Raw genomic sequence first — 26821 nt, 5'->3', positions numbered from 1 at the left:
CGGTGATTTGTGGCATTTTTGGTTTTGGCCACTTGAATGTGGATGCGCTGCGGCGGGCTTTCTAGGACCAGATGGTGGATGGCTTGCTAGATGTTGGCAACAAGCAGGGACATTGCAGTTCTTGCATTCGTGGGCAGCAGCATAGGGAGTCTTTTCCAAAGCAAGCTACTAGGTGGGCTTTGAAACCACTGGAGTTGGTACACACTGACTTGTGTGGACCTATGGAGACTCCATCTTTGGGAGGATCCTTGTATTTCATGTTGCTTGTGGATGATTGTAGCAGGTTTACATGGGGTGTATTTTCTTTCACAGAAGGACCAATCCTTTGCTCGGTTCAAGGTCTGGTATGCTTTGGTGGAAAAGGAGTCTAGATTGGAGGTGAAGATTGTTCAAGCTGACAAAGGAGGGGAGTTTTCTTCTAATGCTTTTGTGTGGAGCATGGCATCAAGGGGGAGCTGGCCAATATAGGATCGCCTTTAGAGAATGGAGTAGTTGAACGAAAGAACCCGACTGTGGTGGAGATGGCGAGGACAATGTTGGAGCATCAAGACCTTCCTTGTCCACTTTGGGGAGAGGCTATGGCCATGGCTGTCCATATCCTCAACCGATCTCCAATTACTTTAGTACCTAAGATGACTCCGTTTGAGGCTTATTTTGACAGGAAACCAAATGTCTGCTATTTCCGTGTTTTTGGGAGTGATGCCTATTTTCACATACCAAAGAAACAAAGTGGGAAGCTTGACTCAAAGTCCCAGTGTAAGGTTCCCCTCTTCCAAAATAGGGGAAACACTTAAGATAGTCTACTAAGTCTTAACTTGGAGAAAATTTCTTACTCATCGACACCTTGACCATGCGAAGATTTAAGGATATGATTTGTAGGTAAGACCTAGTCCTATCCCGCTAGGGGAGCGTGATCTTCTAAAAATCAAATCAGCCATAGGGTAATTGATCATAATTTGGGCAACTACTAATCTTGATTCCTAGCTTTTTTCCTTATCCATGCATGGCATAGCCGCTCGCCTAGTCTTCTAGAATAGAGTTGCTCGAGAATCTATTTATCTAGCGTAGGGCTTTCACTTAATCTGTTGGAAAGCTACCCGACTAATCGGGTCCACCCATCCGTAGGATGGTGTTGTTGGGGCATTCCATCCTCCCACTTTCCACCCTACTCACGCGTCAATTTGTTTTCTAATTAATCTTACCACACCGTTTGACGTAAATAAACATGTTTATTAATTAGGGCCCTTTCACAAGGTTTGTTAAAACAGTCTCTTTCCACATTATAATAATGCTAAAGATAAGATATATATATATATATAAAGTTTATACAAGAATCAATTCCATACAATCCAAACCGGCTCTCTTATTCTTTTCTTTTATACTGCCGATATCTAGAATTCGGTCTTCCAGGCTCTACTGACTGGGCAAACCCTGCGGGACCATACACCTCGTCGTCGATAGCTGCGAGGACCCAAGCCGGCCTGTCACCCCCTCAGGCTCTGTTGCTCGATTCTCCTGCTCCTCAGAGGGATGTCTACACACTAGGGTGGGCTTATTCACTGCACTAGCCTGGACCCTCAGAACTAGGCAGTTCTTAAAAATAGCAATTTCAATACTAACTATCGATTACAAAATACATCATCATTTCAAATAATAGCTTCATAGAATTTCTAACATTTTTGAATGGAAAAATTCGCATCTTCTTAGCTTCATAGAATTTCTAACATTTTTCAATGAAAAAATTCGCAACTTCTTTCTTAATTTATTAATATTAATATTAAAGAATAATTTAAAACTCGTTTTAAATGATGACCAAGCTAACCTTGCCACCGTTCCCTTGTGGAGCTTGCAACGAGAGGGTTGGAGCTGCATTAGGAGCATTTTCTCTAGTCTCATCGTTGTGTACGTCTCTCGAGGTGACATTTTGGCGTTTCTGGGATGGGGCCATCTTGATCACCGCCTCGTAGTGCTCGATGCTGCGATTGCAGTGCTTCACTAGGATCTCGATTCCGAGATCGTTTGCTCACTCTATTAGTAAAAAATCGCAGCGTGTGAACCTTCTCTAAGCTCAAAAACCTGTTATTAAAGTCTATGCAAATGGGGGGGGATTGTGAGATGTCCTAAAGGGCCAAAACGTTTTGCTTCAAGGGGGTGAGGATTGTAAGTCTCTTCACACCGGGGGAAGAAGAGTTAAGGACACCCTCTCCTCACAAGGATGGGGTGACTGAAAAAAGGGCTTGTCTGAGAGATGGCTGATGAGGGGGTGCTGTGAGGAAGGCTGTGAGGGCTGCAAGGCACGGCTACAGGTACCGAAGGACAGTCGGGTACGGTTGCAAGTACAGCAAGTATAGTCGGGCAACAACTTCTACACAATATGCAGGCTAATGCTAGGGTTGCAGCTACTACGGCACAGTCTCGCATAGTGGCAGTACGGGCTGGCGGTACAGCCTCATGCTGGGTGTCGCATGCAGCTTGGGGGTGTACTCTACGCAATGTGCTGCTGGCCATGGAGTACACGGGGGTTTATATAAGTGCAGGGTACGGTTGCAGGTACATAGCAAAGTACGGGTGAAGGGACGGTGTATCATCAAAGTACACTAGTCACTGGTCTGCATGAGCCTGGGAAAAGGTACGGTGGCGGTGCACAGGCAAAGGTGTGGTACGCATGTATCCTTTTGGCCAGAGGCAGCATGGACGTCCACATGTCGGTACGTGTTGACCATACAATGGGTGGTCGGTCTTTGGTCCTTACGCGGCCATTGTACGGGCGCCCTGGTGAGTGTGTACGGTCTTTTTAGGCAGGGTTTCCAAATTTGGGATGCCGGACTCGATTTGCATGCCGGAGCGCCCGAGGGGTGAAAATTTTTTTCTAGCGAAATGTCCGAGATGTTCCCCTGGTCGTTGGGGTGTAGACCGTCCGTCAATCAGACGCCCGGTCGTGCATTTATTAAGGTTTGAAGGTTGTCGTTTTTAAACTAAAAATAACTAAAATTCGTGTATAAGCTTGATCCGGTGTTCGTTTTGGATGTCCTAAAATCCTATATTAGGATAAAATTACGCGCAAATTCCAAATTTGGACTCGAAATTTGAAGATTCTAAGTGAAAATGGCTCGTTTAATAAAATCACTGATTTTTACACCATAACTCATAAATTCATATGCTACAGGGACATAATGAAGTTCATTAATTAAAAAAAATGTTAAAAAAATATCCCTGTAATAGATGAATTTATGAGTTTTTATGGTGTAAAAATCAGTGATTTTATTAAACGAGCCATTTTCACTTAGAATCTTCAAATTTCGAGTCCAAATTTGGAATTTGCGTGCGATTTTATCATAAGATAGGATTTTACAGCATCCAAAACAAACATTGGATCAAGATTATATGCGAATTTTAGTTATTTTTAGTTTAAAAAACGACGATCTTTAAACCTTAATAAATGCACGACCGGGCGTCCGATTGATGGACGGTTTGCACCCTAATGACCAAGGGAACATTCCAAACATTTTTACTGAATTTTTTTTCGCTCCCCCAAGTGCTCCGTTACGCAAATCAAGGCCGGCTTCCCAAATTTGGGAACCCTGTCCAAAAAGACCGTACACACTCACCAGGGCGCTCGTACAATGGCCGCGTAAGGACCAAAGACCGACCACCCATTGTATCGTCCACACGTACGGGCATGTGGACGTCCATGCTGCCTCTGGCCAAAAGGATACATGCGTACCACACCTTTGCTTGTGCACCGCCACCGTACCTTTCCCGAGGCTCATGCAGACGAGTGATTGGTGCGCACTTTGATGGACACCGTCTCTTTACCCGTACTTTGCTATGTACGCGCAACTGTACCTTGCACCTATATAAACCCCCGTGTACTCCATGGCCAGCAACACATTGCGTAGAGTACACCCCCAAGCTGCACCCGACACCCAGCATGAGTCTGCAACCCTAGCATTAGCCTGCATACTGTGTAGAAGCTAATGCCCGACTGTACTTGCTGTACCTGCTGGCAGCAGTGCCCGACTGTCCTTACTGTACTTGTAGCCGTGCCTTGCAGCCCTCACCGCCTTCCTCACAGCATCCCATAATCAGCCATCTCTCAGACAAGCCCTTTTTTCAGTCACCCCACCCTTGTGAGGAGAGGGTGTCCGTAACTCTTCTCCCCCTTCGTGTGAAGGGACTTACAACCCTAATCCCCTTGAAGCAAAACGTTTTTGCTCTTTAGGACATCTCACAATCTCTCCTTCCCCTCCTCCCCCCCATTTGCATAAACTTTAATAAGAGGTTTTTGAGCTTAGAGGAGGTTCACACGCAGCGATTTTTTGCTCACAGAGTGAGTAAACGATCACGGAATTGAGATTCGACTGAAGCACTGCGATCGCAGCATCGAGCACTACGAGGTGGTGATAAGATGGTCCCATTCTGGAAATGCCAAAATGTCAGCTCGGGAGATGCACGTAACGATGAGACTAGAGAAAATGCTCCTAATGCGGCTCCAACCCTCCCGTTGCAAGCTCCACAAGAAAACGGTGGTCAGGTTAGCTTGGACATCATTTAAAAGAAGTTTTAAATTATTCTTTAATATTAATATCAATAAATCAAGAAAGAAGATGCGAATTTTTCCATTGGAAAATGTTATAAATTCTATGAAGCTATTATTTGACATGATGTTGTATTTTGTAATCGATAGTTAGTATTGAAATTGCTATTTTTAAGAAAAAGAGTACGGTATTTTCTCCTTGCTTCGATGCTAACTCCGTTTCCGTTCTTGTGTAGCCGGGCGGCATCGTTAGCAAGGCCTGGAGTTAGCCCATGGTATCCCTCATACCATTGGGAGAATGAGGTTCGTTGATTGAGGCGAGTAATTGTGATGTTGCCTAGTTCTGAGGGCCCAGGCTAGTGCGGTGAATAAGCCCACCCTAGCACGTAGACATCTCTCTGACAGGTGGGAGGATGGAGCGACGGAGCTTGAGGGGGCGACAAGCCGGCTTGAGTCCTCGCCAGCTACCGACGACGAGGTGTATTGTCCCATAGGGTTTGCCCAATCTGTAGAGGTTGGAAGGCCGAATTCTAGATCATCGGTAGTAAAAAGGAAAAGAATAAGAGAGCCGGTTTGGCTTGTATGGAATTGATTCTTGTATAAACTTTATATATATATATATCTTGTCTTTAGCATTATTATACTGTGGAAAGAGGTTGTTTTAACGAACCTTGTGAAAGGGTCCTAATTAAGGAACATGTTTATTTATGTCAAACGGTGTGGTAGGATTAACTAGAAAACAAATTGACGCGTGAGTAGGGTGGAAAGTGGGAGGATGGAATGCCCCGACGGCACCATCCTACGGATGGGTGGACCCGATTAGTCGGGTAGCTTTCCAACAAATTAAGTGAAAGTCCTACGCTAGATAGATAGATTCTCGGGTAACTCTATTCTAGAAGACTAGGCCAGCAGCTGTGTCTTGCATGGACGAGGAAAACTAGGCCAGCGGTTGTGCCTTGCATGGACGCGTGGGTAGGGTGGAAAGTGGGAGGATGGAATGCCCGATGGTACCATGCTACGGATGGGTGGACCCGATTAGTCAGGTAGCTTTCCAATAGATTAAGTGAAAGCCTTACGCTAGATAAATAGGTTCTCGGGCAACTCTATTCTAGAAAACTAGGCCAGCGGCTATGCCTTGCATGGATGAGGAAAAAAGCGTTATCTTTAGGAATCAAGATTAGTAGTTGTCCAAATTATGATCAATTATCCTATGGGTGATTTGATTTTTAGAAGAACATGTTCCCCCTGTGAGATAGGACTAGGTCTTACCTACAAATCGTATCCTTGAATGTTTGCATGGTCAAGGTGTCGATGAGTAGGAAATTTTCTCCAAGTTAAGACTTAGTAGACTATCTTAAGTGTTTCACCTATTTTGGAAGGGGGGAATCTTACACCCAGAAGCTTATTTTTGTGGGATATAACTCTCTTTCCAAAGGCTACAAGTTATATGACCCATAGTGGAATGAGGTTGTTGTTAGTAGAGCTGTTGTCTTTGATGAGCATGTTCTAGCTTCCACTGTTGTGAGGAGCCACCACTTCTTGGAGAACTAGATGAGTATGAGGATGATTCCCAGGCTCTTGTTCCAGCTAGCCAGCCTCAGTAAGTTGTAGAGGTTGAGCCCGAGGTTGGAGATGTGCCACAGGAGCAAAGCAGGAGGCTCCGCTTCTATTCGGGTACCAAAGTGGTTGGATACCACTCAGAAGTCGAGTGTTACGGAGTATCCTCCGAGTGGACCACGGATGATGGAGCTCGAAGATTGCACATGGTTCGTGATAAAAGTCAGTCCAAGGAGCCTATACAGGTAAACTATGCATTGATGTCTCGTATCATTCGGGGCAAAGAGCCTACTTCAGTTAAGGAAGTTTTTCTAGGAGACTTAGAGGAAAGTGGAGCTTGAAGCCATCGAGAAGAATGGAACTTGGGAGTTGGTTCCGAGGCCGTCAACACGGTCAGTCATTGGTGTCAAATGGGTCTACAAGACCAAGTATACGGTCTGATGGGTCAGTGGACAAGCACAAGGCCAGACTTGTGGCTAAGGGCTATGCTCAGCGGCCAAGCATCGACTATGAGGACACTTTTGCACCGATAGCTAAGATGACCACGATTCGGACAGTTCTTGTCCTTGCCTCTTCTCAGTAGTGGCTAGTGTATCAGATGGGTGTGAAATTTGCGTTCTTGAATGATGACTTGCAGGAGGAGGTGTATGTTGAGCAACCTGATGAAAAGGTATGGTTTACAGGTTGCTGAAGGTCTTGTATGGTCTTAAGCAGGCTCCAGGGCTTGGAACCAGAAGATCGATTCTTTGTTTCTGAGAAAGGGTTTCCAGAGATCAGTTGCAGATCCGAACTTGTATCTCTTTTGGGAATGTGGTATGGTCACATTGATTAGCCTCTATGTGAATGATCTTATTCTCATTGGCAATCATGTGGAACACATAGCTGTGACGAAGGTTGCCTTATCAGAGGAGTTTGAGATGACGGATTTAGGCTTAGTCCATTTCTTTTTGGGATTGGAGATTTGGCAGACCCAAAGGGGGTTCTTTGTTTCTCAGCAACGATATGTTCATGAGTTGCTGGAGGCCTTTGGGATGGAGAATTGCAAGCCTATTTCATTTCCGATGAACCTGAATACCAAACTTACTGTACATATCCTTGTAGCAGGTTGATGCCTCCTTGTATTGGAAGCTTGTTGGTTCATTGATTTGGTTGCTATTGGACGAGTTTTCAGGTGGGAATGTGGAGCTCATTTATGTAGATACCTTTGGACTCTTTTATAACACTGAAGGGGGAACGAAGGACTGAGTCAGTCTCCGAGGTTGGAGTGACTCTGATTGGGGAGGAGGTCTAGACATGAGGAGATCTACTTCAAGATACGGCTTTCCCTCGGCTCAGGGGCGATTTCTTGGAGCAGCAAGAGCCTTGTCTTCTACCGAGGCAGTGTATCGGGCTGCTTGTGGTGCTGCTTGCGAGGTGGTGTGGTTGCGGAGGTTACTTGCCGAGATAGGGTTTCCATAGAAGGAACACACGGTCATCCAGTGCAACAACCAGAGCTATATAGCTATTGCTCGGAACCCGGTCTTCCATGCCCGGACCAAGCAGATACAATATCACTTTTTTTGTGAGAAGATTTTGGATGGTGACATCTTGCTAGTTTTTTGTACAGAGGACAATGTGGCGGACCTCTTCACAAAGCCTCTACCCCAGCACTCCAGCTTACTGGGGTTGGTTCCACATCCAGGAGAGTTGAGAGGGGGTGCTAGCAGTCATCTCGTCTGTACCATATTACATTGTAGGGAGTGAGGGCCAGTGTTGTGGGCGTGTCCGCCTGTGTGTGAGTTTCTCCATTTTTCCTCATTGTCCATATTTCCCCTAGTTTTGCTAGTCATGGGGGGGCTCTATTTTTTTCCTGGTCAGCTGTAGGAGTTTGCCGACTGGTTTATCTGCTGGTCGACTTGTTATTTGTTGGCCGACTGGTTATTATCAAGTCGTGAGCTTTTCTTGGGGCTGTTGGCCTGTTTTACACTGGCCAACCAGCAGCCCGAGGTGGTATATATACCACGCTTCCCCCCCACACTAGTGTTGTACTGGATTGTGTGTATATAGTAGAGTTTATACAGCACTTCTCTCTCGTGCTCTTCTGCGTTTTTGTTCCACTCTGTTTTTGTCTCATTTCCACTGCTCATTTTGACACAAGCCCCCCCCATTCGCTTAGCTTATACGGACGCGATGGTGCAAACGGAATTTCCATTGGGGACTGTCCAAAAATAGTAACCCTCCTAGTTTTTAGGAGTGTGATTCTTTGTATTCCACCTTATTAGAAATGTATGTGAGCACCATGTAGAACCATGTTTCAATCCTAGATCTCTCCCAAATTCTTGGGAGCTTGCCATACATGCGTTCCCCCCCCCACCCCCCCCCCCGCGCTCCCCCCCCAAATGAGATAGCCTTCTCCTCAGAGCGGCTAGCGAGAGGAGAAGTGCATCTTTCTCCACCTTTGGTCCTTTGATCATGGAGGCGAGTTTGTATCTAGCCCTTCGTGGCTGGTTCTCGTTAGCTAAAGTCTAATAGAAGGATCTTTTCCCGAAAAAAAAAACCTCTGCCGAGTATGCCATGGGGAGCCAGAGACAGAGCTGCATTATATATGCCATTGTACTGCATACTATGAGATACGTGGTCGTTTCCACTGTTTATTCAGAGAGGGTTTTGGACCACTTTCCAGAGTCATGGGGTACCAGGACCAGAGGTGTTTGGGATTGTTCTTGCTTGAGCTGCGGAGACATAGAGATAGCCTGCTTAGGCGCACAGAGAGCCAGACTCAGAGGCACATTACAGACTTCTTTAGTCCAGCCATCACTGCGCCAGATGGACCACAGCAGCAGCAGGACATGTATACCGCCCACACCAGGGGTACACTGATTGATCGTGCGATTGAGCTTGGGTGGTCCAGACGCCCACGACTACGGAGGAGGGCATCCCAGCATAGACGGGGGTTGCAGCGGCAGATTCGGATTATTCTTGCGAGGCATGCGGGACACCCAGTCAGGGTGCTGACCACAGAGGATATTGAGGAGATCCGCCAGTGTCCGATGCGGCACATATTATGAGATGGAGGTACCTCCATAGTGTACCTTCCAGTTCCAGTTTCATTTTCTAGGTGCCAGTAGTATCATCTTTATTTTTCATTTTCTGGGTTTTTTTATCCAGACATTGTATCAGATCCACCATGATGTAACTTTTGGTCTCATAGGTCATTATGGCCTTTTGAAGACGTTAATATAACATTTCATTTCATTTCATTTCTCTCTCTCTCTCTCTCTCTTTCTCTCTCTCTCTCTCTCTCTCTATAGCATGCATCATGCATGACGGGGTTAGAAATTTCAAATGCATGAAAGTGGTCTTACAATATAATGTTGGAGATCAGTGTGTGAAAGGAAGGCAGATCTGATATAAAAAAAACTCGTGACTTCAAGGAGGGGCAATAAAAGGGGATGAAGTTGGTAACTACCATGTGGGCGTTTGTGTAACCGAATAGCCTCGGCTGCTCCCCCATGGTGCCATCCCTTGGATCTTTACACAGGCCGCCAGTACAAAGTTCCATGCCCTAGGAAAACACGTTTAAATAGCACCCTTCAATGTATGCTTTTTATATGTATCTGTGCTTTTCATTAACATGTTAGTTATTAGGCCCACAATTGTATGCTGTCTGATTTTCTTGTTTTGTAACAGGAGGAATGCCGGAGGCTTAGGCAAAGTGTAAGATGTGGATTTATAAAGGCTATGACAGTGGTTAGTCTCTTGTTCTCTTCTTGTGGTACAAGAGATTTGGCCTACAAGTTGAAATGCTACATGAGAATGTGTACTACCCCAAAGCTTACATTTCTAGAAATGGAATGCAGGGTGAGCTTGAGGAGAGAGCGAGAGCTCTTCGGGAGGCCAAAGTTAAAGATGTAAGTAATTCTGGTTCATTGACACGGTCAGTTCTTTTCCTAGTAATGTTTTAGCATGGTTGGGACCACCGTAAACTGTATTCCATGCTTATAAGCAAACTATTTTGGGCAGATTATGTCACATCTTGAAATGCTGGTTTCTACTACTTTTTGTGTCTACTGTGTGCTTTAGCTCAGAATCTAGGACTCGCGCACATGCACACGCGCATGCACAGCTAACTTGTCTTTTCTTGTCATTATTTGCAGTGGTTTGAAATTGAGCTTTTGAGGCTCAGCCATCTTCGAGACAGGGCAAGTGAGAAAGGTCGTAAGAGAGAATATCCTTTTGTTTTCTTGCTAAATATGGAGCTTTATTAATAGGGAACTGGCAGTAAATGCGAAATGTTTCTGCTGGTTTTGTTTGAAGATGTTTAGGATAAATAGAGAGCTTTATCCATGTATTAGCTTTTCTGCCTCTAAAAAGGGAATCTCCTTGACCAAGCATTTTTTAGCACACTTAGAGAGTGCGTTGAGAAGCTCCAGCTCTTAAGCAGCCCAGAAGAAAGGGAGAGGCAATTGAAGGCGCCTTTCGACATCGATGCAGATCCTCACATGGACCCGGATTATGAGTCTGATGATGAGGAGCTTCCAGCAGATGATAGTCAAGGTTTTGTTATCATCCTCTTCCTCTCTCATCAGAACATTGTTGTTTCTGTTTGTATCAGTAATATCTGGCGAGTGATGCTTGAGGGACAAGGAAATTATATTGATGGGCATAATTTTATGGATTTTAGGGGATATCGGTGGAGCTCAGAGCGTTCGGGAGAAAGCTTCATCCACGAGATTTTTCGGTAAAGATTACAGCACAGGTGGTGCAGAGAAACTTTACAGTCATTGGGACAACAGCAGCTTCTTGGAAGCTCACGTAAAACCACAGGATTCCCAACCGAAAATTTCTGGCTGGGGTCAGAAAGATGCTGGTGGTAAGGATAATGTAAAACAATCTGTGGAAATACAAGCCCAGGGTCGGAATGCAGCTTACACATCAAATGACAAGAGTGCTTTCTCAGGGCAAGGTAACGCTAGTTGGGGAGATGCAGGAGGCAGAGATCAGAATGCTAACACTGGCTGGAATCATGAGGGAAGTTTTGGCTTGAAGGAGGTCCGATGGGCAAGCAACGCAGGTGGGGGCACAGAAAGAAGTGGTGGATGGAGAAGGGATGAAACCTTGGACACGGTAGGGACAGATGCTGGTGCAAGGTTTCTGTACAACAGAGGGGAAGCATCTGCTGGCATGGTTTCAGGTCCTGTTTTTTCACCGATTCATACCCCTGGATCAACATCAGGTGCTCCTGCTATTGCTGGGACTCTGACAGTTGACAGCGAAAAGGAGAAGATATGGTATTATCAGGATCCCACCAGGACCATTCAGGGTCCATTCACAATGGAGCAGCTGAGGAAATGGGAGAAGACCAACCTTTTCCCTTTAGATTTGCGAATTTGGAGAGCAACAGAGACTCAAGATGCATCCATTTTGTTGTCAGATGCTCTTTCAGGAAGGTTTTCTAATAGCATTTCTCTTGGCTCCTCACAGGAACCTAATGGTAACAACTTTCCCCTCTCCCACGCACAGGGTCCTCATGTCAACGGGTTTCCACTGGCCCCCATGCATGGGCTTAATGTCAACAGCTTTTCTGTGGGCCCTACAAAGGGACCAAATGGTAGCAGCTTTTCCCCAGGCTTGACACAGGGAATGAATGCTAATGGCTTCTCACTGGGCCCCACACAAGGACCTAATGTTCACAGTTTTTTTGCAAGCCCCACACAGGGATCTACTGTTCATGGTTTTACTTCAGGTCCCACACAGGTACCTAATGTTCACGGTTTTCCCCCGGGCCAAACACAGGGACCTAATGTTCATGGTTTTCCATTGGGTTCCACACAGGGACCTAATGTTCACGGTTTCCCCCCGGGCCCTACACAGGGACCTTTTGTTAACAGTTTTTCCTCAATCCCTGCACAGGGACCTTATGTTAACAGTTTTCCCGCAGGCCCCACACAGGGACCTAATGTTAACAGTTTTCCCCATGGCCCCACACACGGACCTAATGTCACAGGTTTTCCCCACAGCCTCATGCAGGGACCGAATGTCATGCCAAACCATACACAGGCACCTCATTTCAACAATTCTCCTCTTGGCCGGACACAGGGACCTCATGCGAACAGTTTTTCCATGGGCTCCACACAGGGATCCAATGTTAACAATCTCTCTCAGATTGGTCGGGGAATGGCAAATTCTGGGAGGGATTTTAGAAATACCTCTGTGCATAGCAGGTCAGCAAGTGACTGGCAAGAGACAAGTAGGAGGCCGGGGCAGGATCAACATTTTTTTGGTCCGGCATCAAAAATGGTGGAGGGCAGCGTTTGGGGAAGTGGCCGGACAGCAGAACACCTGGCCAGCAATGATGGAGGATGGGGAATCCAAACACAGAGTGCTTGGGGATCTCAAAGTCTCGGTGAGCTGCCTCATGACAGTAGGGGCAGGTCTAACCGAGGACATTTCAGCCATGGGCCAAATTTTAGGGGTACGGATCAATATCAAGGCAATGATAGTAAATTCACACCTAAGAAAGACCATCTCTGCAAATACTTTGCAAGAGGATTGTGCAGAAAGGGTCAAGCCTGTGATTTCAGGCATGAATGAGGTTCAGGATTTGCCCACAAATATTTACAATGTAAAAGGTGCATATCATCTTGTGTCTTGCATAATTCTTCTTACAACAAATGACATATAAAAACATGGTATACGAGGGATGCATGAGATACTTGGCGCTTTCATGAGTGTGCATATGAATAAGGTCTAATAAAAGCAAGAAAACCAGGCATGCTGTCGGCAAATGTAAAGTCAAGATTACATGTATTATATACCAATCTTTTTTGACTTAAATCATGTTAAATGCACTAGATATTTATTTCTCGGCCCTTTGTCTTCAAAGCATTTATGGGTTCCTGCAAAGCCATGCATCTTGTGTGGTTTCCCATTATAAATCAATCATGACCTTGGAGTTGCAATGTTGTTTAGGATGTTAATGTGAATGGGAAAGCTCAAAGAGTTTGTGACAAGCACTTGTGAAGGTGTGTAAAATGAGTTACAGTTATGTCATCCTACTGGTTGTCTAGCTCATGAAGGAAATGTTTGTGAAAGCTGTGTTGCTGTTTGTTGTGTGATTGGTTGCATGTGTGCTAGTATGCATTCATCATCATGCTACTGATTGTATTGCGTGCGCATGTGCGTGCCTAATGGATGGTGAAGGGCTGAGCGTGGGCAGGCATGCAGAAAACTTTATATTTTGCTACAATGTGATGGTGATGCATTCTAGCCTTGAGTTTTCTTGCTTCATCTTGGTGCGAAGCCTCCATTTCCTTTTGGCTCAAGGCCTTTGAGTTGATCTTGATAATGTAGCGTGCTGATCCTTCTTCTTTCTTAAAAATCGCAATGACGACTCATAAATATTTTTTAATTGGATTTCCTTGGTGGTGCACTGGTTGCAGCCACACTATCGTCGTACAGCTTTGATAATATTACATAAAGGCTTGTCTTTTTCATCTTATTCTCCTTTGATGTAGTATCTTTAGATACTCCAAAAGAAAGCATTGCTCTTTGATCTCTTGATTTAAGCAACGGGTTCTTAACAATGTTGGTTTATGCATCCAAATAATGTGTTCGTCAATGCGTGTCACAACCCAAGCTGCTTAATTCTTCTTGAGTTAGTTTGGTGCTTTATGAGCCAAAGTATTTAATCACAAACTACTTTGCAAGGAGTTCTATCTTTTTTTTCCCTAATTTTATCATTGTTCTATTCAATTCTGATTTTGCCATTCTTTTGGTCAATTATATTCTCAAGGGAACATTGGTGGAGGCATTGATGCTCTTGGGAGGTTTTTTGTTTTTCTTTGGCCCCAAGTTATTTGCAAGTAAAAAGCTTTTGGGTACAGTTGGAATGCCAATCTTGCATGGAAAGAGGTTGTTGTCCATCGAGCTCAAGCAAAAGGTCACACATAAAAGTCGAAATCTCAAAGTGACTTTCCCTTTTGAGGAATCATGAGTAAAATACATGCATGTTCTACTTTGTATACATTAGAAGCTTGTGACCATGGACTTTATCTAGCTACTTTTAATCACAAGATTTGTGCCACTACCAAGGAAAATGCCATTATAAATTTCATGATTTTGTGTGCGCTCATGGTCAAATCTTCACCTCTTTCACAAGTGTGTATACTTGTGTGCGAGAGAGAGAGAGAGAGAGAGAGAGAGAGAGTGTCTACTAAAGACCAGATGGGCCTATGAGACCAAAGTGATACTATAATGTCCATGGCATATCTCATATGGAACGCAAAATAAAATAAAATAGAACAAATCAAAACTCTCTCATTGCAGTGATACTGTAATGTCCATGACATAACTCATCATGGAACATAAAATAAAATAAAATAGAACAAATCAAAACTATCTCATTGGAGTGATACAAAAATGTCCATGAAAATCTCATCATGGAATACAAGGAACATGAAACATGAGAGAAGCATCATCCCCCAATAGATGGTATACAACTCTTCAATATATTGAGCATAGCGCTAATGAGTATGGTCGAGAGGTATCCCTCAGCTAGGTCACTTGGAAAGGTAGCTCAATTGAAGTGGAGCATGTCCTGGGAGCTGATGCATGGATTGTGGTTGTCGTGTGGGGCCATGGGTGCCGGGCACATTGTAGTGCGCATTCAGGCAAGGTGCGTCCGCAATAGCCCGAGGTGGGTCCATGGGATCCTTGTGTGGCTGTGCTCCTCCTAGGGCGATAAGAAGCTGGTGATGGTTGGCTAGCGAGGGACGGGGTGGGGTGGCTGGGGCCTAAGCTCTATCAAGAATGTGTCCTTGTGTTTTCGAAGCTCGAGCAGGAAGAGCCGTAGGTAACACTGGTCTGAGAAGTCAACGATCCTAGAAACCGGGCCAAACCCCTCATGGAATAAGTGAAACCACCCATAGATCTCATAGTAGACTCGGTAATGACATGTAATGCTCCTTTGTCGCAACGTCTGTGTGGCATAATTGGCTCCTTTGTGGGTCTCTGTATGAGCTCCTCAGCTGCTCTGAAGACGTGCTCAACTCTCCTTGTCTACACTTTGAGGCGGTGGGGGATGGAACCCATATATTTGGCCAACTGTAAGCCGCATGGCATGGGACATGTGAACACTTAGGTAGCCTGACTTGCTCTGCTGGATGCCTCCATCACCAGTGAGCGTGAGGAAGAGAATTGCATCTTCGGTGGAAGGCTCTGAAGGTGTGATCTATGCATATGTAGTAGGTGTAGAGGTTGAGAAGATCTGACCGAATAACCCGGTTGGTGTCCTAATAAGAGAGCTCAAGAAAAGGGGAGTCCACAATGTAGAGAACGGGCGGGAGGCAGTTGTTAACCACTCCATAGGTTAACATCAACAGTCCAACCTACCATAAGGCGCTTTGCCATCTTACCTACTTGAATGGGCACTTACCTTTTGTAAGACGGTACTGGAATATATTAAGTAGTCTTACCTTGAGAGATCACAAGAAAAGGGGAGTCCAAACAGTACTGAAGGGGTGGGAGGCTCCAGGTGAAGGAGTTCTCAAATCTGCTCCTTAACTTCTTACTATCTAACTTTAAAAAAAAATTAGTAGGAGGCTTATTCAACATCAAGGAAATCTCTTGTCTAAGGAAGGAGTGGACTTCTATAGCTATTGTAATTATTTCATTCTCTCTCCAACAAATGCTTAGTTCTACCATAACAGAATCACCACTCCATAGGTTAACATAGTTTCACCACTCGGACCTACCATAAGGCGCTTTGCCATCTTACTTGCTCGAACAGGCACTTATCTTTTGTAATACGGGGATGGAACATATAAAGTGGCCTTACCTTGAGATTAATTTCAAATAGGAAAAGTCTAAGGACTTCGTGTACATACTTGCTTAAGACTAGTAGTAGAGATACAACCATTTTTAAGTTTGGCCTGCCCAGTATGAAAACTAGTCACTTGAATATAAGTCGTTTTTTACAATAAGAAATACACAATGATTTATTTGCAATAGAATTCTTGTGACCTCTTCTCTTCTCTACTCTTGCTTTTTTGTATGCTATTGAATTTTGCTTGCTTTGATGGATGCATGCTAGATAGGTTTGTTTGTAGGTTTCTCTCTTGCATTAGCGTCCTCTTCTTCCCCCACCTTTTGTGAGAGAGGAACCATTGCGAAGACGAATCTCTTTTTGCCTCCATCTAGGCATAAAGAGCTCTTCCTTCACCCCATTGGCAAGGAGAATTATGGTGTGACAATGGAGTGAGGATGCGACAGACGATGAGCTAGTGCATCCACATTGGGAAGTTGCAATTGCAACTCTAAGGCAAGGCCCAATGACACATGCTTTAGCAAGGCTAATATAAGCTCTTGACTTGAATATATTTGGCATTACCGTCACCGAGGCCTAGCCTAGGTTTTTCATCCATCCATTCCAAGCTATTGATATTACCCAATATTGCTTGATATTGTGTAGGAGGTCACACTTCGAAAAACATACGGTTTTAGAGTCTTGAATGTGTAGGTTGTTGCGTTTGATTTTGATTTGAAATTTATTTGCATTAGGGCATTCCATTTTCATATCTTAGAAGAGAAAACCCGGGTTTCTTGGTTATTTGCATGATTTTGAAGCCTATAAGGATTTGGTCTTATTATAGTGAGATAGGGAATAGCTTAGCAATTTTGATTAGGAGTGAAGTCCACTCTAAAAACATAAGCATGAAGCTCGATTAGGTGTGGATTAAGTATGTTCATGCATTTCATAAAATTTTCATGCATTGTTTGAATTGGTGGCTTAGAAGCATGCAAATCCAACAAAAATAGTAAAAAACACTTAATTACTTGTATAATCACTATTAGCTAGGATTAGGGTCCCTAGTTACCCTCCATCATATTGAAAAAATCTCAAAAACTTCAAAGACCAGGCCAAACTAGCTCTCCGGTTGGAGATGTAAGTCCACATTTCATCGAAACTTGGATCTCGACATGTGAGCCCGTAAAAACTAGAAATAGGGTCCTCCAATCCCCATATTACCAATTGAGGTGCAAGATATTATCTTGTGAGCAACATGGTGTGGAAACCATGAAAGGTTTACACAATGGTTTTGGCACTTTTGGTTTCTCAAAAGAAACCTATAAAGAGCACCCTTGAAGATTTGGCATGCAAAGAGAAGAAGCATGCAAGTTGTGAGCTCAATAGGGAGCTTATTGTAGCCATATGGATGGTTGTGTAAACCTCAAGGAAGAGGTTTGTTCATGTAAAAAGTTGAGGCAAGTTGGCAACAATGAAGAAGAGCAAAGGTAGCAAAAGGAAGAGGAGAAAACGTAGCATGGTAGCTTGAGCCAAAGGGGCTGAGCAAGAGAAAAAGCAAAGCTGAAAAAGGGACATACAATAATTGGAAGAATGGCCCAAGTAGCAAAGCAAGCATATGAGAGCTAAAGTGCTCACTACCATTCAGTCTCGCGGTAATGTAGCCCAAACAAATCTAACACGGCAGCTCCACCGAGCAACTAACATGGAGCATAAGGTAATTGGCATACAACTCTAGAGCCACAACACAATAACACAGAAGCAACCCATCAAGCACACACATCGTAATTTAATTGGTAAAACTGAGAGGTTGCACCACCCATTGGATTAGAGCAACCACCTCTGGGTGCCAAACGAGTGTGGGAGGATGGCGATGACGAGCAGCTATGGTGGAGCTCTTGAGCATTGCTTGAGCTCGGTGGATAGGCAACTTCCTATGACACGTTAGGGTAGGGTTTCCTTAACATCTTTGGTGCCACTGCCGGGGAGCGCCAATCTGCTACTTGTCAAAGCCATCTTTGATTCGAATCGACGGAGTCTCCATAGCCCGGTGCCAAGCTCTTTGGCATGCGGTTTTTTGATTTTTTGATGTATTTTGATGTTTTGTATGGTTGTTTTTGATGTTTTTGTTGTGATTTATGCATAGATTTGTGTTTAGAGTAGGATTACTATATGTTTGAGTGAAAAAACTTGAGATTTGGGTGATTAGAGAGCTTAATCAAGAGGATTTTTGCTTAAACCTAGATTATTTTTTTCTTAATTTTTAGCTTAATCTTGCTTCTTTTGCTTAATTACTTTGCATAGGTAGGCTAGCAATGTTAGATAGAATCCTAATCCATCAAAAAACCTAAAAAACCATAAACTATCTCTTAATTTTCACTAATTATCCCCCCAATAAATTTATCACCCCCATTCGACACAAGGTCAATTGGGCATGAAGGGTCCACCCATGAGGACTCCATCTCAGTCCATAACCCAAGAGACTTGCCTGATTACTTCGGATCAACACTTACTCTTCTGCTTCTCACAAAAACCTCGTCTAATTGCTCCTAAATCAACACTCCTTTCTGATGAGAAAGGTGATGATTGCTGGAAAGTGCACGCACGTACAAAAAACCATGCCTTACACAATAGAACAATGAAGTTAATAAGTGCTTGGCACTCCGAACTAGTATCAAGATTGAGATTTGAGTATAATCATTCCAGACTAACACCAAATTTCATGTGGTTTGCCTTTAATCTTTACGGATCATCTCCAAACCTTGAGTTTACTTCTGAACCACCTTGTTTATCTTTAAACTCAATATCCATGTCAAATGACCCCTCTGGTCACTCCATATCAGCACCCCTTCTAAACATAATAGACTATGCAACCACCAATGATTAGCAAAGTCTATCACAATAACATAGATCATATGGACATAATCTAGGTAGTGACTATGCACCACAAAAATAAAATCCAAGAAAGCAAACTTTTATGTGTTTTCCTTTGTGTCCCATTCCACCACGGTCACAAGAGCCTGCGTAGAATATTTAATGTTCCATACCATCCAATGATTACGAAAACTACTGTGATATAAAGTGAACCTTTTTTATTTTGGTTTGATGATTTCACATCCCCAAAACCCGAGTGATGCAAAATATCTCCATTTGTATAAGGCACAATTTATTTTAACCACCATTTAGGAGATTAAAAACCTAATGTCAAAATTCTACAAAACTCGCTTCCGAGTATACATGTAGAATCAATCCGATAAATCTTGGGATATGTTGTGAGGGGAATCCCGAGCCCCGACGACCAAAGCACAGTGTATGTGTGTATGATATGTATATATTATGGTGTGGTGTGTATACCAAGTGGCAAAAATAGTGTGGTAGCTGGTTGAATTTTCTTAGGTGCACAAGGACGAGAAAAGAAGGTGCATGATGGGAGATCATGGATGATGGGCGGTGTAACAATTTGGAAGGAAGGCGGCGACGCGGGTTCAAGAAGGAGAAGGGAGTTTTTTGAGTGAACTCTCCAAGTCGTGGTGGCTAGAGATCACCAGAGAGAGAGAGGAGGGCACCGACTATAGTGGAGTGGACTCCTGCAGTTCTATTTTCATCATCACAGTTTGCAGGCACGAGAGAACCTGCAGTTTGTTAAGATTGTGCAGAGAAGCAAAGAAGAACAGTGTGAGATATGATTTGGACCTGCTAGGGAGGAGAGTTCCCTAGGGTCTCTGTGTTTCTCCTCTGTTAGAGACTTGATCTGGATCAGAACTGCTCAACTGTAGCTGCTTGTGATAGCTGGAAGCAAAATGGAGAGTCAAGAGTCACTTGAGGGCCTTCCTATATAATAGGGACATGGGGCACACTCAAGGGAGGCTTGGAGGCTTGGGGGCTTGGAGGCTTGGGGGCTTGGAGGCTTAGGCTATGGTCTCTTGTGTAGAGGTCCATATCTACTCACCTACCATTTCACACTATAGCTACGTGCTATTGGATTGGAGTTATACCTCTTGATGGTATGGGACATCAAGGTAGAGGTATGATGTATTTCATTTATAATTCATGTGTGCATCCCTTGGGCTCGGGGTGGTTAGGTGAATGAGTTTATGCCTGATTTATGCATGTTTATGCATAACAATTATCTAGAGTGATCTTAGGGTTTTAACATTGGTATCAGAGCAATCTCTAGTTAATTGTTGTTGATTTTTTTTGAAGTAAATTTTAATATTTACTAATAAAAATATTATTTTATTGATTTATGTTGATGATTTACACATGGATCATCGATATGGCGATTGGAACGCGTGTTACTATAATTCAATGGATGAATCGACGTTGCGGGGGAATTTCGTGAGTTTAATGCTATTTTTCTCTATTTTTTATGGTTTAAAATAAGCATTAATGAAAATTTTTACAAAAATACCACATATTTTATTGTGGATATTTTTGGTAGAATGGAATCCCTAAATTTTTAGAATTTTTAGGAAAATTTTCTTAAATTTTTAGAGCATTTTTATGGTTAAAAATGTATTTTTTGATGCATGAAATGCTCTCCCGTGTGTGGGACTCTCTTCATCTCTCAATTCTGAATTTTCTTCTATTTTCTCTCGCATTTATAAACCACCTCTTATAAAATTACATTTTTAAATATTAATCATAATTAAGATTAATTATGATTAAGAAGATTAATTAAAAATTAATCTCTCTGATTAATGATTAACAGAGAGAGAAGAGTTGGATGGTGAGAGTAGAGTTGAATTAGAGAAGAAGAAGAGAGGAGAGTGGAGAGGGAGACCTCTCCCGCTCTTGGTCTTTGGCGCACGCAGGGGGGACTGCGCTGCAGCCCACTGGGCGAAAATCGCCCCCCCCCCAAATTTTTTTACCATAAACTTTACAATAAAGCTTATTAATATTATTTTTTTAATTTTTAAAAAATGAGTTTTTTATTACAAAAAGAAAGCTTTTGAAAATGTTCAAAAAAGCTTACAAAAAAAGCCTAGAAAAATAGAAAAAAATTTGACATTTGGGAAAAAAAATCTCAGGAAATTTTTGAATTTTTTCCTCTTAAAACTTTTTTGGCTTTTAATCTTCTGGAAAACTTTTGGCTTTCTGCTTTCCTGAAACCTTTTGGCTTTCCGAATTCCGAAAAAACTTTTGACCTTCCGTATTCTGGAAACTTTTGACCTTTCACATTTTGACTTTTTTTTGTCTTTTCATTTTCTCGAAACTTTTGGCTTTCCGTATTCTGGGAAAACCATTGGAATTTCAAAATTTTTTTATCGTTCGTATTCTAAATGCATTTTAGGTAAATTAAATTTTTTTAAAAATTCTTGAAAATTAGTGAAAAATTAGACAAAGGTTATTTTAAATTTTGAGAAAATGTGGGGTTGGTGTTTGACATGTGGTGTGTCTTTGGGCACCCATGATCATTCAAATTCCTTTAAAAATATATTTTTACCCAAAAAATTAGAAAATCCATTAAAATTATAAATTTTCATTGGATTTGAGAATTGTCGGGCGGAATTGAAAATTTCATGAATGATGGGATTCTAAAAAAAAGGAATATTTTAGAAATTATTTTTTATAAATCCTAAAAATTGATATTTTTAAAATATCAATGGTATTTTCATAAATTAAATTGCTAATTTTTTTATAGAAAAATATAGGTTTGGAATGCCATAAGATAGGTTTGGTAAAATTCAAAATTATCATATTTTGAGGCCCTAGAAAATTAGAAAAAATCATGATAATTCTTTTTCTCGAGAATTTAATATTTTTGAGGGTTATTTAATGTTGAAGTACGTTCCAGTCTTTCATATCGATAGATTGAAAGGGAAACTGAGAGGTGAGGATAACACACTTACTCCTCAAGAACTCATTGAAGTCGAAGATTTATCCTACGTTCCACATGAACCTAATAAGGTACTTGAATTCAAGGAAAGGAAACTTTGTAGTTGACTAATTCCTGAGGTTAAAATTAGGTGGAAAGATAGGGAAATAGAGGATTTGACTTGGGAGTCGGTTGAGATTGTGCAGCGTAGTTCTCCTTCTTTTCATTTGCAAGAATGCAATGTTTTGAGAGAGGGGAAGTATGTTATATGCATATTATGTGTGCATATACTAGGAGGCTAACCCACATTAGGCTTGTGAGCATGGGAGCATGAGAACAAGCTCTAGTGGTGGAGCATGGGTTAGGACTAACCTTAAGGGTTAAGGTTAGGGTCAGGCATTCAAGGGTCACACATGGGAAATGGAGAATCAAGAGTCACTTTAGGGCCCTCTATATAATCGGGGCATGGGGCACACTCAAGGGAGGCTTGGAGGATTGGGGGCTTGGAGGCTTAGGCTATGGTCTCTTGTGTAGAGGTCCATATCTACTCACCTACCATTTCACACTATAGCTACATGTTATTGGATTGGAGTTATACCTCTTGATGGTATGGGACATCAAGGTAGAGGTATGATGTATTTCATTTATAATTCATGTGTGCATCCCTTGGGCTCGGGGGTGGTTGGGTGGATGAGTTTATGCCTGATTTATGCATGTTTATGCATAACAATTATCTAGAGAGATCTTAGGGTTTTAACAGTGGGCTGAAGGTATTTCTGTGTGGTAGCTGTGAGAGTCAGCTATGCTACTAGACTGAGGATTCATTGTGTTGGGTCTTGGTGAGATCTAAGGTGTATGAAGGTTTAGAGGTGTTAGCAGAAAGGAGAGGAAGTCTGACACAGAGGTCAGTTTACTCTATTTTTCGGATAGCCGGGTCTGTCTTAGATAGAGTATTTAGAAGGGAATTAGAGAAAGGTCAAAAGAGGATCAGCAAGGTGTCCGGGGGAAGGTCATGGGGTTGTGAATGTAAGGTCATCTAACCTTGGAGGACATAAGAGGATCCTAGAGGATAAATTTCTAATTGGAGTCAGCCATCAGCATTCGGAGGCAGAATCAGATAGTTTCTGTGTGAGCTGAGAGCTGTTTTGGTCAGTTGGATGTCAGTTGAGGTCAAGAGTGGATCTTAAGTGGAAGATCACAGGTGCTGGAGGTCATTGCACTGAGGAGGACAGCTGGAGGAGGCAGCTGGCAAAATAGGGATGTTGAGAGGGTTTTGAGGTGTCCCATGAGTCAGCTACTAGAGGGTTGCAGAGACAGGAGCTAGGTTGCTAGGTGCCCTTGGAGATGGGATATGAGTGTCCCCTAGTTTTGATCCATTTACTTTTCTTTCTTGTGTGCATGATGGTGGTGTAGTAGAGGCCATCACCTAGCCACCACATAATGTGTAACACCAACCACTTGGATTTCAAAGTTTTACGAAGTTACTTTTCTTTCTTGTGTGCATGATGGTGGTGTAGTAGAGGCCATCACCTAGCCACCACACAATGTGTAACACCAACCACTTGGATTTCAAAGTTTTACGAAGTTACAACAACATGAAAACAAAGAAATTCACTACTAATATTTCCTAAGATGACATAACATGTCATACACACTCCCAATTTATTGAACAAATGGAATATATCGTATTCCATATAAAATGGAGTACCTACATACTAAAACATAAACACGGTGAATAACAAACAATAAATGCCTTAATACTTGGGTTTCACATACTCAAAATGTGTTGCTTCCGAGCTTGGGATTAGTACAAACCCCATAGCTTAGGATTTCTACAAATCTCAAAAGCTACTCAAAATTTCTCAAATTCGAGTTTGAGATTACCTAACTACTATGGTTAATGCCTAACTTGTATGGTTTCTACTATTCTATGGTAGTTTATTTTAGAGTTTTGGTTTGTGAATAGATTTTTTAAAAAATGGCACACTCATTATCTTAGGGAGAGCAATTTGTGTGAGTTGCAGGGAAAGATAAGAATGCCACATGAGGTATTGTGTGAATGGTGAGAGCTACATAAAAGAATGTGGAAAGGGATTGCCACATGGCATGATGATGTGTAAAGGAGATTGGGCTAGAGGCTATCTATATTAGAAGCCTTTCATTGTATGGTTTAACAACATATTACAATAGAGATTGATTTGTGAGCTCTATCTCATCAGGGAGTTTTTAGTGTAGTATAATCTACCCTTATTAATCTTGTTAATTATGTGCACCATCATGATTAATCCCAAGTTTTAGCATTCTTAACATGGTATTAGAGAAAGGTTTGCTAAGCCTAAATTGGGTGTGCCTATTTTAGAGTTTTGGTTTATCATGGTTTGTGTATATTCTTTTTTTAAATGGCACACTCATTATCTTAGGGAGAGAAATTATTGTGAGATTAAGCCCTTTTATTTAAACATTGGAGGTCACTTGAAAATGTCCATGAATTCAAGGAGTGCAGATTTCAACATTATGAAGACTATAGAGTCTACATCAACAAAAAAGAAGCTACCAAAAAGTTTTCTCAAGAAAAGGTTGGTTGGTTATGGATTTTGCCTCATGAAATTTTATTTTAGCATAGATGGTGCTCAATGTGTGAAGAGTTGCTATGGGAATAAGATTTGTGGATCTCATGGCTCTTTGCATTGGTAAAGCAACATGTTAAGGTCCATAGTTTCTTGGCGGACGGGCAAGCAAGTTTGTGGGCTCAATTTGGAGTCCATCTGTGTGCCTCAAGAAGAGGATGCTCTTGTGGATGTTGAGCAAAATGGTGTGGAAGCCATAAAAGGCTTACACAATGGTTTTGGAACTTTTGGTTTCTCAAAAGAAACCTATGAAGAGCACCCTTGAAGATTTGGCATGCAAAGAGGAGAAGCATGCAAGTTGTGAGCTTAATGGGGAGCTTATTATAGCCATATGGATGGCCATGTAAACCTCAAGGAAGAGGTTTGTTCATATAAAAAGCTCAGGCAAGCTGGCAACAATGAAGAAGAGCAGAGGTAGCAAAAGGAAAAGGAGAAAGCGTAGCACAGTAGCTTGAGCCAAAGGGACCGAAAAAGAGCTAGAGAAAAAGCAAAGCTAGAAAAGGGACATACGATAATTGGAAGAATGCCACAAGTATAAAAGCAAGAAGACAACAGCTAGAGTAGCCACCACCATTCAGGCGGCAAACAAACATTATAGTAATGTAGCCCAAATAAATCTAACACAGAAGCTCCATCGACCAACCAACATGGAGCATAAGGTAATTGGCATTCAACCCTAGAGCCATAGCACAACATGGAGCATAAGGTAATTGGCATACAACCCTAGAACCATAGGAGAATAACAAAGAGGAAATTTTGTTGGCAACCCACAAAAGAGCCCACATCAACAAGTGTAGCTCCAAAGCAATGAAGTAAGGGGCGATGACCTAGACTATAGTAAAGAAGAGGAAAGAGGCATGCCATTCTCAACCAAAAACATGTTACAAGAAGATAGGCAACCAATGGCCCACCATCACCTTAGGAGAGCAGTAAGAGAGAGAGAGAGAGAGAGAGAGAGAGAGAGAGAGAGAGAGAGAGAGAGAGAGAGAGAGAGAGAGAGAGAGAGAGAGAGAGAGGTAACCTCCAAAAAGCTATGTAATTTATAAAGATAAGGTCTGCATTTTTTTTGGCTCAAATCATACCCAAAGAGATTAAGCCTTAGAACCTTTATGGTGTAAAAAGGACTCTCTAGGGGGTGTTCACATGGGGCTTTACAAATAACTCATGTATGGATTATGTGTGGTTGGTCTACATGATGCATGTTATGGAAGCGTACATGACAAGTGTCGTTTGGCATGAAGGTTCCCAAATGGAGGCATACATGGTGCTTTTGGTGGTCTTCAAGAACCACAATGATTGTACATTTGGGATCTTTAGCATGCAGATGTGTATATTTTTTTAATCTCTCCTTAGCCCTAAAATAATGGCTTTTGCAAAAGCTATGGATTTTGACCATATTGGACGGGTGCCCTGGCCTTGCCTTGATGCATAAGAAGGATGGTATTTTCTCACCCAAATTATGAGTGTCTCTTGCCTGAGCCCGTGGGTGCTCGAAATGCTCTCGAAATGGTTTGTAATGTGGTGTATGTTGAGTTGTGCACGCATGGGTGATGTACTTTGTGGGTTGTTCTTTATCCCCGAGAACATGGGTGTCCAAAACATACTTGGGTGGCTAGGGAAAAAGTACAAAGAAAATTCCATTGATGCGACGTGTACTTGCTCCACAAAGATAGAGTTTGCGTACCAACTATTGGTGATTTTCAGGCCCAAATTCTTATTGAAAGTCACAATAGTTTGAGTCCTAGTCATCCTGGGATACATAAGACCAATGCACTAGTCAAAAGATAATTTATTGGCCTAGTTTGTTTAAGGATGTCTAGGACTTCGTGCTAACATGCAAGAAGTGTCAAGTCAATAAGCATGAGCACCTCAAGGTTGGAGGTTCACTTTATTGGCCTAGTTTGTTTAAGGATGTCTAGGACTTCGTGCTAACATGCAAGAAGTGTCAAGTCAATAAGCATGAGCACCTCAAGGTTGGAGGTTCACTTTATCCACTAGATATTCCCAAAGGAAAATGGGAGAATATTTCCATGGATTTTTATCACCACTGGTCTACCTAGAACGAATGAAGAGAATGATTCTGTTTGGGTAGTGGTTGACAGATTGACCAAGTTTATACCCACTAAAAAGATGGTGAAAACACCTGAGTTAGCTAGGTTGTTTGTCAAACATCTTTACAAACTATATTACATGCCTGCCCTGCCCCACAAATATAGTCTAGAGATAGGAAGTTCGATAGCCACTTTTGGAGGAAAGTCTTCAAAAAGTTGGAAACTACTCTGAGCATGAGTACAACAGACCATCTGGCAGTCTGATGATCAAACAGAAAGAGTCAAACAAGTGTTAGAAGACATACTTTGTACGTATGTCAATAAAAAGCAATCCAATTGGGATGAGTACCTGCCACATTTGGAGTTTACTTATAATAGTTTGAAACATTCCGTGAGACTGGATTTAGTCCATTCATGTTGATGTATGGATTCCAACCGAGATATCCT

General features: G+C 42.4%; 1 protein-coding gene across 1 annotated transcript in view; it reads left to right on the top strand.

Annotated features, from left to right (window-relative positions):
- Nucleotides 1–12942, top strand: part of LOC147609221 (uncharacterized) — a 36135-nt gene extending 23193 nt beyond the window's left edge. Inside the window, exons 6-10 of the mRNA XM_086787934.1 lie at nucleotides 9764–9823; nucleotides 9934–9984; nucleotides 10231–10302; nucleotides 10480–10630; nucleotides 10758–12942. Of these exons, the coding sequence (XP_086644060.1) occupies nucleotides 9764–9823; nucleotides 9934–9984; nucleotides 10231–10302; nucleotides 10480–10630; nucleotides 10758–12667 (2244 nt within the window). The 3' untranslated portion in view covers nucleotides 12668–12942. The remainder of the gene's footprint in view (nucleotides 1–9763; nucleotides 9824–9933; nucleotides 9985–10230; nucleotides 10303–10479; nucleotides 10631–10757) is intronic.
- Nucleotides 12943–26821: the final 13879 nt, after the last annotated feature.

This window comes from Cibotium barometz, chromosome 51 (genome assembly GCF_041138505.1).
Source record: "Cibotium barometz isolate CiBa-2024 chromosome 51, ASM4113850v1, whole genome shotgun sequence".
NCBI lineage: Eukaryota > Viridiplantae > Streptophyta > Polypodiopsida > Cyatheales > Cibotiaceae > Cibotium > Cibotium barometz.
This window is presented reverse-complemented; position numbering and strand designations above follow the sequence as displayed.